Source organism: Syngnathoides biaculeatus, chromosome 5 (assembly GCF_019802595.1).
Source record: "Syngnathoides biaculeatus isolate LvHL_M chromosome 5, ASM1980259v1, whole genome shotgun sequence".
Lineage (NCBI taxonomy): Eukaryota > Metazoa > Chordata > Actinopteri > Syngnathiformes > Syngnathidae > Syngnathoides > Syngnathoides biaculeatus.
Window position 1 is genome coordinate 20,984,783 of NC_084644.1, and position 18,644 is coordinate 21,003,426.

At 43.4% G+C, this 18,644-nt stretch overlaps 1 protein-coding gene across 1 annotated transcript; it reads left to right on the forward strand.

Annotated features, from left to right (window-relative positions):
- The first annotated feature begins 11,884 nt into the window (after nt 1–11,884).
- gdf6a (growth differentiation factor 6a) lies at nt 11,885–18,212 on the forward strand. Its single transcript, XM_061819986.1, has 2 exons — nt 11,885–12,368; nt 15,803–18,212. The coding sequence occupies exons 1-2, from the start codon at nt 12,008–12,010 to the stop codon at nt 16,756–16,758; spliced, it is 1,317 nt and encodes a 438-aa protein (XP_061675970.1). The 5' UTR covers nt 11,885–12,007; the 3' UTR covers nt 16,759–18,212.
- Nucleotides 18,213–18,644: the final 432 nt, after the last annotated feature.

The following is an 18,644-nucleotide window of genomic DNA, read 5'->3' on the forward strand; positions in this document are numbered from 1 at the left end:
TATCCCGGATCCAGATCGCCAGTTCGTGGTGGAGGTGGACGCGTCGGACTCGGGAATCGGAGCCATTTTGACGCAGATCACGTTGGACTTCGTCACCAGCCTACCGCCCTCCCAGGGAAACACAGTTGTGCTGTCTGTAGTGGACCTATTTCTCCAAGATGGTTCACTTTGTGCCACTTCCGAAGATCCCGTCGGCCAACCAGACAGCCCAGCTGGTGTTGGACGAGGTCATCCGCTACCACGGGTTCTCTCGGGACATCATCTCAGACAGAGGCACGAAATTCAGCGCCCACTTCTGGAAGGAATTGTGCACCCTCATCGGCACTTCGGCTAGTCTAACTTGGGGCCACCATCTCGAGTCTTAACGGCCAAACAGAGAGGGTAAATCAGGAATTAGAGACCGGACTTCGATGCTTAGCATCTAGGGACCAGACCACATGGAGCCAGCACCTCAAATGGGTTGAGTACGCCCACAACTCCCTACCCTCTGCCTCAACAGGTATGGCTCCACTCCACGTTGTGCACGGCTATCCTCCCTCTCTGTTTCCCTCATTGGCCACAGAGTCTGCGGTGCTGTCGGCCCTGGCAGTGGTACGGCGCTGCAAACGGACCTGGGAGGCAGCCCAGATGACGCTGCTGCGCATGAGCAACATCTACACATCCGCAGCGGACCGCAATTGGAGGTGCACCAGAACTCAGGGTGGGGCAGCGAGTGTGGCTCTCCACCAAGGATCTCCTGCTGCGGATGGAATCCCACTAACTTGCTCCCAGGTTTGTTGGTCCATTCCCGATCACCAAAATCATTAACCCGGTCAACGTATCAGTTAGACTACCCAGGTCGAGGAGGGTGCACCCTACGTTCCACGTCGGTAGACTACACGCGGATCGTCCTTCGCCGCTGGGTCCTCCAGCCAAACCCCCCCCGCATGGTGGACGGCGGGCCAGTGTACACAGTGCTCCGGTTGCTGTCTTCCCACCGCAGAGGAAGGAGGTTTCTGTACCTGGTGGATTGGGAGGGATATGGACCAGAGGAGCACTCTTGGATCCCCTTGCGCTTCATTGTGGACCCCTCCCTCATCGAGAACTTCCACGTGGCCCATCCAGACGCTCCTGGGCCGTTAGGGGCCAGCCGTTGAGGGGGGTACTGTCATGCCCCTGGCATCCTGCCCAGGCTGGGCGTGGCCAGCCAATTAGTTCACACACACCTGCACCCTGTTTCGGCTGATTGCACCCGGTACTTATAGGACACGGGGGACAACTCGTACTCTGCCAGATCATTGATTCTCATGCCTCGCTCCTGCACTCCCGTATACCTGTCCTACCGTGTACTGACCCTCGCCTGTTCCCTGACCATCCTAGTAAGCCTGCCTCTTCTGACACTGCTGCTTTTCCTGACTAACTCGCTGATCATTGACCATGGACCGAATAAAGGCTTTCTGTACACTACCTCCTTGCCTCTGGAGTCGTGCATTTGGATCCGCCCTTGAGCCTCGTTCGTGACAGACACCATAAATGGCAATTGACGGTATGTGCTCAATTCCTTCCAAGTGAGTGTGAATTATTTATATGTGGAGTGGATGACTGGCGACCAGTTATAGGTGAGATAGGCTCCAACGTTCTGCGAACAGGATAAGCGACATAGAAAAGTGATGCAAGGATGGAAGATTTAAGAAGGATACATGATCAATAATTTCCCACTTAATCTGTTCTGGGTCGTGAACCTATGGAGTCCATCCCAGTTGATGTAGGGCAAGAGGCGGGGTACACCCCTGGGAGGCTTCAATGAATCTACATTGCATGTTTTTGGGAGGTGGGAGAAAGTGGGGGTACTCCAAAAGTGATTATAGTTAGATTTTTTTTTTTAATGTAAGGACAAATGAACTAATTTCCCCAGTAAAACTGTGACTTTCCACTCAAAAGCACAAACAAAAAAAATTGTATAACAGTGCTATTTAGGCATTAAAGTTAAATAAAGACGACAGAAGAAATTAACTCCCATTGGATTAACCTCTTCCCCTCGGATTTTAACAAGGAACAAACATTTTTTATTAATGCTTTTGCACTAAATTATGTAGAATTTCCCCTCATGCTTGAATAAAATCTAAACTCTCATCACTTCTGGTTTGTTGGCTGCACTACCTCCCAGCAGGTTCCCTTAATGGGTCAGTTGCGTAACTGCAGATGTGATGTACTTCTTCTTCTGATGTAATTGACCCCAAGCTTTTTGTTCAGGTCAGCTCTGAAATCTTTGAGATGTCGGTCTTACATCTGTCTGTCTTGATCTGTAGCAATACACATTTAATTTGATTATAAGCTTCATCTGTGTACTATTTATTTAGTGGCAAAAAAAAAAGAAATGAAATTATTTTGGATGAGCTCCAGATGATGACATTCCCCTTTTTTTTTCAAACCACAAAGGATCACAAAAATAGACAAGTCTCATGGGATTAAAACTCCATTTGTCATTGTTAGATTCTAAAATAGGAGTTATATCTAGGTGCCCTCCATTATATATTTTAGATTCAGTGTCACAAACAACAGTGCCGTGGTATGTGAGCAGACGTCTCTTGGACTGGCACAACAGAATCTGATTTAGAATCAAGAGGAGAAAAACCTTTACACCTCTGCCCTAGCAACAGCCTTGGCAACAAAAGGGATGGTGAAGAAGGGAGCAATTAATGGCAATGGTTGGTTGCAGCTCATCTGAAGACTGCTGTATTGTTGATGGAATAGGGATGCTTTTACACTCTGAATAAATATGATGCCCTAGATTTGCTATCTGAAAACTGATTTGTGTGTGCAAACAGATTTTTTTCCAAATATTTATCTAATGTTGCATTGAAGGCCTAGTGTACAAAAGGCATTAAAATATTGTACAATTGTACTACATGGCTGCCTCAGATTATATGTGAGAAAATATTTTGGGCCATATTCTCAACTGTCCTAACCTTATTAATGCTGCAACTAATGCCGATTTGGTTGCCCAGTTGCATTATCAGCTTGGAGTCCGGACAACATTGCCAAGTTGTGACGCATCACATCTTATTGGTCAACATGTGATTTTCAGATTTCTTAAGCAATAAGTCACATCCAAACCACTTGATCTAAAGCCCCTCCAAGAATTAATTTAAGTGTTTTGTATGTGTCTTTAAGGAACGGGAAACTCTGGAAAAGTGAATCCATCCCCGTGTCATACAGTGCAGTGAAAACGTATTCCCCCCGATCTCAAACATTTATATGTTTGTGTAGTTTCCCCAATTTTATGTTTAACATCATCAAATAAATATAACCCAAGTGAACTTAAAATGCAGTACTTCAACACTATTCAATGTTTCCTGTCTGTGTGAACAAATAATGGTCCCCTACCCCTAAAAACTGGTTGGGTATCCTCAGCAGCAACAACTGAAATCAAGCATTTTCTGTAACTGGCAATGAGTCTTTCACATCTCTGTGGAGACTTTTTGCCCACTCTTCCTTGAAGAATTGAGTGACTCTAGCAACAATTGAGTGTTTTAGAGCATGAACGGCCTCTTTCAAGGTCATGACACATTTCATTCGGATTCAAGTCTCCACTGTGACCAGGCAACACCAAAATCTTCACTTTGTTTGTTTAAACCATTCAGAAGTTGACTTGGTGGCTTGTTTCCCCCTGCTGCAGAATTCAAGTGCACTTCAGGTTGAGGTCACAAACTGATGGCTGAATATTCTCCTTTGTAATTCTCTGTTATAGAATAGAAGTCATGATTACATTATTCACAGTAAGTGGTCGAGGTCCTCAAGGAGCAGATTAGCCCAAGACTGTCACACTACCACCATATTTGACTGTTATGATATTTCACACAGGGCCAAGTTATTTGGAAAAGTTTTCTTTTTTTTTGAGAAATAGAATCACCATTTAAAAACAGCCTTTTAGATTCACTTGGGTTATGTTTGACTGGTATTTACATTTGTTAGATGATCATTTACATTAAAGTGGGGACACTGTACAAAAATATAAGAAATATTAATTTGAGAAGAGGTCCAATACTTTTTTTTCACAGCACTGTATGTCAGCACTAAGATAATGAAATCTTTCAGTCAAATGCACAGAAAATGTTTGGAAGTGACCAAGTCTCAAAACATGTTCTCACGCTTTCTTCTATGACCAGATGGTTTACGTTTTAAACAGTTTATACATATAATCTCTTAATACACTCCAACTGCTTTCTAATGGTGATCTACAGATGGACTCTTGTCAAGATGTGTAGACCTTTTATTGCATTGATGCAGCAAGTCCTTTGTGTTGATTATCTTATGTTTTGATCTCCCACACAATGCTTAACTAGTACTCCAATATGCTTGAACCCTGAATGGTGTCAATTTACATATAAATTCATTATGCTCATATTACATGTCGTGAAAGTATGGTATGATGACAATAAATGGCATTCATTCATGATGCAATGCAAATAAATCAGTCAATAAATAAATCACTCCTTTGTTCTATAACTGTGAACCTTGAAACGGATGCCATCATCACACCATGTTGTCACAATGAGTAATGCTATCTATCTATCTATCTATCTATCTATCTATCTATCTATCTATCTATCTATCTATCTATCTATCTATCTATCTATCTATCTATCTATCTATCTATCTATCTATCTATCTATCTATCTATCTATCTATCTATCTATCTATCTATCTATCTATCTATCTATCTATATCTAGCGACAATAAAATTTAAATTTCAGACTCCTTGGAAAACCCGTCATTGAATTTGTTTCAATTGGTGCCCCGTCGATCAAAACAGAAAATGTTTTGCCTGTGGAATGAACACATGCGTGGCCATATTTATTTAGTCAAGTCACCAAAGAATGACATTATTTGCGTTGTCATAACAAACAACAACATAACTCCTACAGAGAAAACACACACACACACACCGATTCTTACGTGCAGTTCATTTGTTCAGAAACAGTCATATAACATGTTATTTTTATAAAAAAAAAAAAAATCACCAGTAAAAAGCTCACCTGATGTTTAGAATTGCCTCAGAAGGTCTGCGTAGCAAAAAAATAAAAAATAAAAATAAATAACTCGTCGGCTTTCTGGTCGCACGTTGTGTTCAACAGGACAGATGGAGCCACAGTGAGGACCAGCACCAATTGGACCACTGACAGTTCATGCACACGATGACGAACATCCTCAGGGTGTTACATAACGCATTAACTCTTGGATCGCCCACCACAGTGTAAACACTCCAGACGGACAAAACGAGTAATATGGAGCAGCACATGTAATCCATCGTATTCGACCGGCAAATAAATATGGCTCAAACATTTGAGGTTAAGAATACGCAAATATTTTAAATGATGTGCACATTTGCGAATAATGGCTCTCCATGGTACTGAATGGACAACTCGAGGCGTGGGAAGGGCCAGTGCTCGTGCCTTTAATTGTGAATCATATTCACCACCTTTTTATCGTGATATTCGGATAAACTCGCGAGATTCGAAAACGTCATGCCTTTGTTTTGTTTTGGTTTTCTCGAGTACTGTGTTAGGATGAGTGTCAATGACGCCTGTACGGGGAAAGAAAACATCTCAGAGTGCTTATTGCTTGCGCCCGTGGTTCCGCATCATTTGCCGGTGAGTCAAAGTGAACCGACATTTAGTTCTTCGAGTCTGGACGCTGCCTGGAACCGTGAAAGTCAGCACGTGATCAAACAAACAACATTTTGTCGTCACTGATGACCTCTACCGGTAATAAACAGTCATGACACATTCATCACTGGTTATATACTCTGCAGTACTGCTTTTAACATCCATCCATCCATCCATCCATCCATCCATCCATCCATCCATCCATCCATCCATCCATCCATCCATCCATCCATCCATCCATCCATCCATCCATCCATTTTCTTAGCCGCTTATCCTTACAAGGGTCGCGAGAGTGCTGGGGCCTATCCTATGTGTCAACGGGCAGGAGGCGGGGTACACCCTGAACTGGTTGCCAGCCAATCGCAGGTGCTTTTGACATCTTAACCGATTTTCAGAATTGGTCAACGCACAATGAGGAAAAAGATCATAGTTTGTTCTTACTGTTAATAAAGGCTATTGAGTGGTCTTGACATTCTCAATCAATGTGCCGTGGCATCTTACTGTGCAAAGAGGTGTGCCAGAAGAAATGATCTAATTTCATTTTTATTGGTCCAATTATTATTATTGTTATTATTATTTACTACAAACATATCTTTGTGACATATAGTGATAATTAAATACTCTTCTAATAGATGGTGAAAGATTCACAATAGTCTGTGCCCATTTTTTGGGAGACATTTCTGTTTGGTGGTGTGTCAGAACGTTCGCCGACCGTTGCACGCGTTTGGCTATCGTTAGTCAGTCGTTAGTGTAGCGTTACTTGTTTGTTACTTATCGTTTCTTACCGTCGGACTGTCATCACTGGGGTTTTCATGGTGTTTAGGGTCTCCAGGGAGTGTCACATGGTGTGTTACTTCTCAGATGTGCTCTTCCTCCTGGTGTTCTTTTTCCTCCTAAGACATTGCTAGTGAGAGAGGCTTTGCATTCTTACTTGCAGCGCTAGTTGCTGAAGTCCGCACCCCACCTTTTTTTTCGTCTAGGCAGCATGATGCTGACTGTTCAAACTCACAAGAACAACTGAAGTGACTATGAAATTTCCAACGTTTTCATTCCCGTTCCACTGTAAAAATTACACGCCAGCAAAACGCTATTCTGACGTTATTCACCCATTAGTCACACGCTCAACACGCTCGTCTTACATTGACAAATCGCTCGTCACACCCCAGTGACACGTTAGCACATGCTAATGGTTTTTAGGGGTATTGTTAAAATAATCATCCATATGTTCTCATTTTGTTCAAACTGTAGTTGGTTACAGATCACCACCAAGCTTGTACCTTTGAACTCACTATGTTGATGTAATCACTCTAACTTGATGGAATCAATTTAACAGATGAAAACAATCAAACAGTCTGACACGTCTTAGTTTATGTGTCGCAAGCCTTCAATGGTTGTGACACACTCACACACACACTCATCATGTGATTCACTGAATAAAAAGAAGCTGCAAGGAGACACAAGTTGGAGTTGGTTGGAAGCAGGGAAGTCCTGTCGCTCCCCTTGCAGCAAGTAAAACTTGAAGCCTTGTCTGTTCGCCTTCTTTTAATAGAGAGTCAAGCTTTTAAACCTGACAGGTATCTTATTTGGTCGCTGTTACACGCTTATCGTGCGTTAGACACAGGTTAGTCATGCATTAGACACATGTTAATCACACACTAGATGTGTCATCCTCATTTGAGAATGCTGAAAAATAGAACGATTGAAATGTTCAGAGAACGTTGACCAGAACGCCATGGTGTGACGAAGCCTTTAGATTAAGGTGGTAATATATGGGTTTTGCTCTGGTTGTAAAACAATGAACCAATGCTGAAGTACATCCTTCATGTGGGCCATTCAATATGCATAAAATTTCACTCCCTCTATAATTGGTGTCAGAGTTTGGTTTGTAGTCACTGCGTGCACTGATTCATACTCAGTGATGTTTGGACCCGAACAAGGTAACACTTTCGCCAATTCGATTCATAACCTCATCCTTTCATCCATTAGCTACCACTTATCCAGGTCAGTTCGCGGGGGAAGTAACTTCAACAGGGATACCCCGACTTTGCTTTCCCCAGCTACTTCTTTTAGCTCTTCCGGAGGGATCCCGAGGCGTTCCCAAGCCAGCCGAGAGACATAGTTTCTCCAGCGTGCCCTTCGTCATTCTCTGGGTCTTTTTCCGGTGGGACATGCCTGGAACACCTCACCAGGGAGGTGTCCGGGAGGCATCCGAATCAGATGGCCCAGCCACCTCATCTGGCTCCTCTCAATGCGGAGATGTAGCGGCTCGAGACTGAGCCCCTCCCGGATGACCGAGCTTCTCACCCTTTCTCTAAGGGAGATCCCGGACATCCTGGGGAGGAAACTCATATCGGCTACTTGTATCCGGGATCTTGCTCTTTTGGTCATGACCCACAGCTCATGCCCATAGGTGAGGGTAGGAACGTAGATCAACTGGTAAATTCAGAGCTTTGCCTTTCGACTTACCTTCCTCTGTATCACAACGGACCGATACAAAGTCTGTATCATTGCAGACGCTGCACTGACCCGTCTGTCGTTCTATTCTTCCCTCACTTGTGAACAAGACCCCAAGATACTTGAACTCCTCCACTTGGGGGAGGATCTCATCCCCGACCTGGAGAGGGCATGCAACCCTTTTCTGACTGAGGACCATAGCCTCGGATTTGGAGGTGCTGATTCTCATCCGAGCCGCTTCGCATTTGTTGTTATGGAAAATCCGTGATGAGCACAGCGGTCCAGTAACAGAAGACCACTTAAGTTCTGATTGGGGGGGGGGGGGGGCGTTCTTCCCAGGCACGCCTTTCCAGGTCTCACTGCCATTGCCCATGTGGGCATTGAAGTCCCCCTGCAGAATGATGGAGTCGCCAGGGGGGTCGCTCTCCAGCAGTCCCTCTAAGGACTCCAAAAATGATGGGCACTCTGCACTGCTGTCTGGTGGATAAGCACAAACAACAGTCAAGACCCACCCCCCATACCTGCAGGCGAAGGGAGGCTACCCTCTCATCCACTGGGGCAAACCCCAACGTACAGGCCCTGAGCCGGGGGGCAATAAGTATACCCACACCTGCTCAGCATCTCTCCCCGTAGGCAACTCCAGAGTGGAACAGAGTCCAACCCCTCTCAGGAGGAAGGGTGCCAGAGTCCAAGTGGTGTATAGAGGCAAGTCCGACTATATCTAGTTGAAACTTCTCAACCTCACGCACCTCGGGCTCCTTCCCTGCCAAAGGGGTGACATTCCATTTCCCTCGGGCTGCTTTCTGTAGCCGCGGATTGGATCACCAAGGTTCCCGCCTTTGGCCACGGCCCAGCTCACATTGCACCCAACCCCTATGGCTCCTCTCACAGGTGGTGAGCCCGTGGGAAGAGGGACGCATGTTACCCTTTCGGACTGTGCCTCGCCGAGCCCCGTGGGTGCAGGCCATGCCACCAGGGGCTTGCCTTCGAGCCCCACCTCCATGCCAGAGGGGGGCCTCGGTGACCCTCGTCCAGGCAAGGGAAACCAAGATCCAATATTTGTAGTCATCATAGGGGTTTTGGAGTCGTACTTTGTCTGATCCCTCACCTAGGACCTGTTTGCCGTGGGTGACCCTTCCAGGGGCATGAAGCCCCAGACAACTTAGCTCCTAGAATCATCGGGACACACAAACCCCTCCACCCCGATAAGGTGACGGCTCGAGGAGGGGCGATTCATAACCTTTACGGATAAATTTTCAAGGCGCAACTAAGGCCTTGGGGTTGTCCGGTTTGGTAAACCCGACTATTTTACCTCTGCCTTCCATAGCTGATGCGGTTCTCTTTGTGTCATCAAGATTCTATCTTCAACTGTCTCTGGAGCAGCTAAATGTAAAGCGGTTAGGAAGAGAATCAGTACCTCCAAAAGGTGCCCAGAAGGTAAAGGGTTCTTCCAGGGAATGAATTCCTGCCCCCAGGTGAAAGAGTTCAAGTATCTTGGGGTCTTTTTCTTGAATGAAGGAAAAAAAGAAACAGGCGATTTAAAGACAGATCAAACTCCAGATCAGTCTGTTGTAGTGAAGAAGCAACTTGGGAAAACCCGCAAAGCTGTCATTTTACTTAGCGATCTACTTTAGGCGGTACGGTGGACATCTGCCTCAGAGTTCAGTTCTGGGCACTCTATTCAAATCTGGCCTTGCCTGTGTGTAGTTTACATCTTCTCCCTGTGCCTGTGTGTGTTTTCTCAGGGTACTCCAGTTCCTCCAACATCCCAAAAACGCACGTGGTAGGTTAAATGCAGATTCTAAATTGTGAGGAGGTGTGAGTGTGATTGCTTATGTCCCCTGCGATTGGCTAGCGACCAGTTCAGGTTGAACTCGGCTTCTTGGCTGCAGTTAGCTGGGATTGGCTTCTGCATCCCTGCGACCTGAGGTTTGATAAGAATAGAAAATGGATGGTTGAATTTCCTGTTGCCTACATTCCATTCCCACCCTTACCTATGGTCATATGCTGTGGGTTATGACAAAAAACAAAAAAATGTATACAAGTGGCCGGAAATATTTTCTACTGCAGGGTGTCTGAGCTCGGTCATCTGGGACGGGCTTAGAGTAGAGTCACTGCTCCTCTGTATTTGGAGGAGCCAGATGAAGTGGCTTGGGCATCTTGTTAAGATGATGAAGTTTTCTGGCCATGTCCCTGTGAAAGGAGGCACAAGGTAGGATGGCCTGGAGAAATGTCTCTTAACACACACAAACACACACATAATAAATAAATAAGTAAATAAATAAATAAATACATTCTCTGAGCCGCTTATCCTCACGAGGGTCGTGGGAGTCCTGGAGCCAATCCCACCTGTCATTGGGCAGGAGGCGGGGTACACCTTTAAGTGGTTACCAGGGCACATGGAGACAGACAACAGTCACACTCACAATCACACCAACGGGCAATCTAGAGTGTCTGATTAATGCATGTTTTTGGGATGTGGAAGGAAACTCGAGTGCCTGGAGAAAACCCATGTGGGTATTTGGAGAACATGCAAACTCCACACATGCAGGGACAGGATTTGGATCCTAGTCCTCAGAACTGTGAGGCCAACGCTCTAACAAGTCACACCACCATTGTCTATCTATGAATGTGCTGCTCTCATTTAATTAGAATTTACAGATCCATTAAAAGCGTGAAAATACTTTTAGAAAACCATTTACCCATTCTTTAAGAATCAAAGAATGGTTTATTATGTGACATTTTAATTTCTTGACATTGTGAATTTGAGATTTTTGTTAGCTGCATAGGCAAAAGATAAAGATTAAAATTCATTAAAATATCATCATGAAATATTTCACTGTGTGTATTGAATGGAGGCCTATATTAGTTGCATTTACTAAACTACTGAAATAAAACCATAACAGTGCACGATATTCTTTAAAAATGAAAAGTGCATATTACGGCATAACAAATTAGGGTGTTTATTTATGTCATGCACTATGACATTTTAGGAGCATGATCTTTATGGTTTATATGGACAGTAGGCCTTGTAACCATGCCTAGGTCTTTTAGACTTGGACAGTACAGTACAACTTTGAAGAATGACCAGTGGAGGTCGCTAGAACAATTGTAAATGTCGGTGCCGTTGACCTACAGTCCTGCATTAAATACGCCATATACAGAATCCCGCTGGTGTTTTGTGTTTGGCAATGACCAGTGCATTTAATTTTCTCATTTATTATTGTGCTTAACACCTCCTCGTAAAGATTCCATGCAAGTGACTCAAAGATATCTTGTCCTGTTCACGCCATGTGTGTTATATTGACACGATTTAATGGTCACTCAGTACCTTTTCAACAGTCTGGACGTAAAATCTTATCTAATCAGATCTGATGAGTCCTTGGATGGATTCATTTCGTCCCAGTAATGGCCAGAACTATCTGATAAAGAGCTTTTATGCATGTTATCTCCATACCCTATAGCTGGACAGTCCAGATTTAGACAAGTCTTTAGTTTTGAAAACTTATCCAACACGAGTCATTAATCAGGAATCGCAACTTTTCGTTTATTTTCTGCCGCATTGATGCAATTTTATTTTCACTAAATGCAGAAAAGACAATCCATGCATGAGTTTGTTGCGAAAGCGCCACCAAAACTTTCCCACATGGACTCCCGGCTCGCTATTGTGGCCTTTGGCTGGGTGTTTGCAAGTGCATGTCATGAAATTGGGAAGCACCGGGCGAGCGTGTGGGCGTGTTCCAATTGGCCCAACTCGCTCTGCTCTCGCATGGAATCTGGAGCGCAAAAGGCACTTCTCGAGGGTCGCAAAGCAACCTCACACCCTGACGCGCAGACCGGCTCAGGCGGACTCCTCGATCCAAGGAACGGATCGACACTCGTCATCTGCGACTCAGCCTCCAGCCATGTTTGCATTTCGACTTGTTACGCTTTACGTGGGCCTGCTCCTTGTTTTCCTTTGGAATATACCATGCTTCCAGTCAGCTGCTATCATCTCTCCCTCTGCCCCGAAGAGGAACAGGGGAGCCAGGCTCCCTCATCACGGCGGACAAAGGTCAACCAAACTCCTAAAAGACATCTTCGCCTCTTCCCATTATATGAATAGCCAGCGCAAAGAAGACCTTAAGGACGATGTGGTGCCGCATGAGTACATGCTCTCCATTTACAGGACCTATTCGGCGGCGGAGAAGCTCGGACTAAACGCCAGCTTTTTTCGCTCCTCTAAATCTGCCAACACCATCACAAGTTTCGTGGACAGAGGAACAGGTTGGTTTGGGCCGCGGCCAACTCCGTCACATCAATCTAGCAAAGCTTTCTTTTTCTTTCCTTTTTTTGAGGGAGGGTCGAGGGTGGGGTGGATATAAAGAAGCGCTGTAACTTCGCTGTGCAAACGAGAAAAATCATGTAACTGCTGCTGGACCACTTAGCGGATACATCTTACTTTATCACATGTACAAAACGCGTGACCCCCCCCCCTTTTTTTTTTTTTTTTTTTTTTTTTTTTTTTTTTAGCTACGCTTAACCCCTAGGCAACACGACAGTAAAACACTAATTGAAACGCTCTCTAAACAAAGGCTGTAAATCAGAGGGAGTGCAGACTTAAAAAAAAAAAAAAAAAAAACTCCATACACGTAAATAGGAAACTATTCCGCCAGTTAATCTATTACAATACGAGGCTACAGCGCAACACTTGTGGTAGCCTATCCATGCGCAATAGCCCGAAATTGGCATGGAGCTGAATTGACTGTAGGCACCTTTTCACAGGTATCCAACATGCTCGTTTGCGCGTGTGCGTGTGAGGGGCAGGTGTCTGAGTCATAAACAGTGTTTTGGTGGCCAATATTTCAAATCTGTCGCGCAGTATTGCAACTACAATGCAACTGGAGGTTCTCTGCAACGATCTTAATGCATTCATTCAAAATGTATATTAATATCAACTTACCTCCTGAAAGGACAATAGAGCAATTGTATTAGACCTTAGTGTTTTTTTCCCCTCCCACAGTAATAATACATTTGCTTTCTTATAAAAAAAAAACATTCAATTTTTGATAGATTTTGTTAAACACGCAGTCAAAAATAAATAAATAAATAAAAAACCCTAAATGACGTTTACTGATTGCAGCTCCAGTATGAAGACAGAAAAGTAAGTCAAAACACGTTTCCGAGCTGCTTCTTGTGTGTGTTTCTTGCAGTGTGAACTGATTGGATAAAATCTAAAGGACAAAAAAAAAAAAAAAAAAAAAGCCGCACGCTCGTGATTGTGATGTGCTGTGTCACTGGCTCTGACCCCGAGACGGGCCCGGGACCCTCTGAAAGCTGCTTGGTATCGAACGGCTGATTGGAGTGTTTGAACTCAACGATCTGATTGAGTGTTCATGTCATAACATATCAAGAACTGTCCTCTCCCGTAATTACCCAGAGGCCACGATGAGAGGCTGCATCGCCAAATAAAGGGCTACGACGGGGGAAAGGTAAAAACAAATAACGAAAATAAAAAAAACAAACAAAAACAAAACAAGAAAAAAACAACAACTCTGCGGTCAGGTCATTTCTATTATTTTATTGGGACGCCAATTACGCGCTCGCCAATTCCAATTTATTGCGGAAAATTTGTAGTAGCTTTTGTTTCTTTAAAGGGTCCCCCTAAAATCCCTCCAGCGTTACATTTTATTAAGTAAGATGCAGTCAATTGGGAATACAAATCAAGGCAAAACTACCAACTGAGGCCTTGTTTTATGCACGAGCATGCGCTGCGCCTTTAGTACTCTGACGAGCTCTCATTTACATTTGCAGATTATATATAGGCCTATATATAGATGAATAGGGCCTATTATATTTTTTTTCCCAAAAATTGAAACTAAGGCGGTTCATAAAGGTCATTTCAAGAGCACGAGGTTCAATTTTCAAATACAACTGTGGCAGCGCTGCATTTTAATTGAAAGAAAAACGGCAAAATGGCTTTTGCATTTGTTGGCATGAAGCGAAAATTGCGGAGAAAGGCACCGAGAACGGAATCTGGGGTTTAAGAAAACCTGGTACATTCTTCTCTGTCAACACGAATATGTCAGTAATTTCAACACGGACTGTTCACTCAGTCCGTTCAGGGGTATTTTAAGGGGGATGTTGTCGTTGGCAAGATGGGATGAAATATAAGAGGGGAAGTGATTTCATGAGGAAGATGGGAATTCAGGCTGTTAATTATTTGCTGAACTTAAATTTGATTTTTTTGTTAAAGGTCTTGTTAAAAAAAGAAGAAAAAAGGTAGAAAAGAAACGTAATGCAGACCAGACCTGGAAGTCACAGAAACAAGCACAAGGTTTCAATCTGTTTTTTTTTTTTTGGTTTTTTTTTACGGTTTCACTCGAGGGTTCACGGAGGGAAACTGACAAGTAGAGTCAAATATCTATTTAGGAGAGCTTGTACAAATCACACGAGTGTGCGCACGCAGTCTTGTCGCTTACACTTTTCAAAGAACTTGGATATTTTGATATTATACTGGTTAACCCAGGCCAGGTTTAATTTGACGCATTTTACCGAGCAATATTATTTGACGTTTTTTTTGTTACAATACTATTGCACTTGATTAAATGCGTTTAAAAATTAACTCGCATTTAAGATCACAATATATATATATATATATATATATATATATATATATATATATATATATATATATATATATATACTTAAACACTTGTGAAATTGAATTTCAAATCGTATCGCAAGTTTCCTCCGCTGTAAGAGTGAACGTCGTTACAATGTAGGTCAACTATTTAATGCTTTGCAAATAGTTGTTTTTCCTTATCACTTCAAGTTGATGGAATATTTGCAGGCCCCCTTTCGCCCCCGGGGCTCTCACGGAGCATAATGCATTTATTGTGCATTGTTCGTATGAGTGTATCGGCATGCCTTCGGCCCGTTATTTCTGCCGTGCATAGCCAACTTTACCCATCATTATCCAGTAACTGTTGACCGTGCTTCTTCAAAAGTACATGCAGAAATTAAATTAACGCCAATATTAAGCACGTATAAGGACCAATGAACCTACAACTAAGTAACCTTTGAGAGTGATGGTAATTTATACAAAATAGCCTGTATTTAATACTAACCTAGAGACATTCACCATTAAATAAAAAAACAAAAACAAAAAACAAGTGACAACAAGAAGAAATCCTCCTGTGAACGGCCTGCCGGAAGCATTTTGAACTGTCTCTGCTCGACAAATTTGCAAAAATGAAATCAAAACATGGAAGCAGCATTTGGAGATGGCCTTTCCCCAAATGCAAGCACCCCAATTATTGATCAACAGACCCACAATTTATTGACATGCGACTAATAAAACATTTGTGTTTGTTATGCATTTGTTTAACTGTAAATGAATTTCCATGTCTCAGATTTATGTCAATGTATGATGTTTGATCGTGCTTGAGTCTTTGTGAGGAAACATTTTTCGCTCGCACTGTGAAAAAAAAAACGGTTTTGAATTTGTGCACTTTCAGCGGAAGCAGAGACTCGAATTTTAGCACAAAATTGGTATAAATGATAAAAATCTGCTTTTTCAGGTTGGTTTAGTGTGGGTATTGTGGGGGTAGTGCGAAGGGGGGAAACAAGGCCTCTGTGTGTCCCCTCCCTCCCCCATCTGAACACTGTACACACTAAGTGAATCTGACTGCAATTATTTCCCTCTTTTATCCTTGCAGACGATCTTTTGCACCCTCCTCTGCGAAGACAAAAGTATCTGTTTGATGTCTCAACCCTTTCAGACAAAGAGGAGCTGGTTGGGGCGGAATTAAGGATATTTAGGAGAGCGTTGGGAGACTTACAGAAGACAGGCCTCTACCACATGCAACTTTACCCCTGCAGCTCTGACGTGCTGCTAGACTCCAGGCTGCTGGACCCTCTGGACTCCACCATGTCCAGATGGGAGGTTCTAGACGTGTGGGAGATGTTTAAATCTCATCAACAGCATCAGCGGCAATCCCATGGTTATCATGAAGGGAACCATCTCTGCTTCCAGCTCAGAGTCACTCTCGGAAGTCCTGACACTGAATTGGATCTTAAGGTGCTGGGCCTGGACAGGAGCGGGCGGTCCCAAAAGGAGAAAGCCATTCTGGTGGCTTACACGCGCTCCAGGAAAAGGGAGAACCTCTTCAATGAGATGAAGGAGAAGATCAAGTCACGGAGGTCTATCAAGGAGATAGAAGCGGTGAGTGCTTCAGAAGAGGAGGAGAAGGAGGAGGAGGGGATGCCCCCCAGCAGGGTCAGAGGCGAGGGACCCCGCAGGCGAAGGCGGACAGCCCTGAGCAACCGCCACGGGAAAAGACATGGGAAGAAATCCAAATCCAGGTGCAGCAAAAAGGCGTTGCATGTGAATTTTAAAGAGCTGGGCTGGGACGACTGGATCATCGCCCCCTTGGACTACGAGGCGTACCACTGTGAAGGGGTTTGTGACTTCCCGCTCAGATCTCACCTGGAACCTACAAACCATGCCATCATACAGACTCTCATGAACTCCATGGATCCCAACAGCACCCCTCCCAGCTGCTGCGTCCCCACCAAACTGAGCCCGATCAGCATCCTGTACATAGACTCGGGCAATAATGTGGTCTATAAACAGTATGAGGACATGGTGGTGGAGCAGTGTGGGTGCAGGTAGCGGCCATTCAAGCACAAAATCAAACCTTTTAGAAGAGAAAAACAAAACAAAAAGATGTTGGCGGGAGGAAGAGTCCTTACACGATACCTCGACCCATGACGTGACATGGAACGCTAGATGCGATATTTGCTATTTATTCCAACTCACCGCTCACAAAAATGCACACTATCTGCCTTAAAGTGTTATTTCCCAACCATGCAAAAGTTACTGGTCATCAAACGGGCCTTTGTTTCCCAGAGTCTGGTTCTTTGTGTGATGGAATCCCATTGGGTGCCACGGTGCACCTGTTCGTGCTGTGGCTGTCGAGCCTATGAGAGGCTTTTTGCCTGTCAGCGTTTGGACTTGCAAGCTCTTGTCGTGCAATCCTGTCTGCGGGACGGACTCTTTTTGGTCTGTGCATCCAACTCGTAATTGCCTTGGTCCAGCTGGAGTCATTAAAGGCCCGTGCAAGTGCATGCTTTGCAAATAATAATAATAATAAAGAAATAAAAAAAAAAGAAAGAGAAAAAATGAAACGGGAGAGAATGTCACGCACAAGCACACAAGTGCACACACAAACGCATGCACACGCGCGTACAGAGTCAGAATAGAGGAGATAATGCCTTGAAGAGATTTTTGCCTGACTGTCAACCAGTAAGGAGGCGCTGTGTGAGGGTCATCGTGCGCTTTTGTGGACAGAAAAGGAAGAAAAATTGACTTGTTGGCCCTGTTTTTAAAAGCACACAGGTGAGGTGATTTTTTTTTCTTTTTCTTTCTCTTTCTCTCAAAAGTCTGCATCTTTATGAAATGCACTTCTGCAGCTTACTGCACCAAGGTGATGCAGTCACTTTGTCTGCTCAGATGAGGAAAATGTAAAACGAGAGACTCGCAAAAGAAGCGATATTTAAATGCACATTAGCTTTGAATGCACTGCTGTTCAATTAATTTTGAGCTGTAAATATTTTGTCTAGTTGTTAACTTTACAAAGTGCTCCCAATGAAGAAATGAGAGAACTGCATTTCTTTGTAAATATACAAAATGCACTCAAATTGGTATAATTATTTTATTATTTGTGATGTACAGAGTTTCATGATAATCATATATTTCTTACATTGATAAGAGTAATTTAAGGTGTATCCAGTATATTTTGCAGAGGGTGGAAATTACCATCATTAAGTGTCTACCTCATAATTGCCTATCGGACCTGAGTTTTGAGGTGTCCATTCGATGTAAAGAGTTTTCACAGTACCACAGTGTGTGTGTATGCATATATATATATATATATATATATATATATATATATATATATATATATATATATATATGTGTGTATGTATAAGATCATCTAATGGATACTATTCCACTCTATTACTTTCAAATAAAATTCCAAACCAAGTCCACAAGCCTTGTACGTATTTGGATGAATTCCACCCTCATTTTGTTTTGTGTATTAAAGCCAATAAAATATTGTTGAACATCTGTACTAAAGTGAATGAGGAAAGTCAATTCCTTGTCTCATTTTCTCATTGAATATCACGGTTTTAAAAGTGTGTTGCTCTAAATATTGCATTGTTTTGTACTCAGCAATACTTACAATGTCAGCAGTGTGTCGTTGCAGATTAGTAAAAATGTTATGTAATATTAAAATCCAAAATTTACTTTAGTGCCAAACTTACTTGTACATTTGGATGTACTGAGCAGGTCTTCTTTGTCGATGCTGAAAGTTCATGAGGTCATGCAAAACCTGTAATATTGACAGTAAGGGGGTCATTGTATTTGTTATTTGTTGTGTGCTCAACAAATCCTCTGAAAACTTGACAGGATTTAAATGGAGAGTAAAGTTGTAAGCAGATTTGAAACATTTGTTAGCTTGTGGGCTCGACACACGCTCTACAAGTGGCAAATTT

Bases quoted from the DNA above. Each gene is read 5' to 3' on its own strand.
- gdf6a (XM_061819986.1), top strand. From the start codon at position 12,008: ATGTTTGCATTTCGACTTGTTACGCTTTACGTGGGCCTGCTCCTTGTT. The intron at 12,369-15,802 runs GTTGGTTTGGGC...TTATCCTTGCAG, and splicing joins TTTCGTGGACAGAGGAACAG to ACGATCTTTTGCACCCTCCT.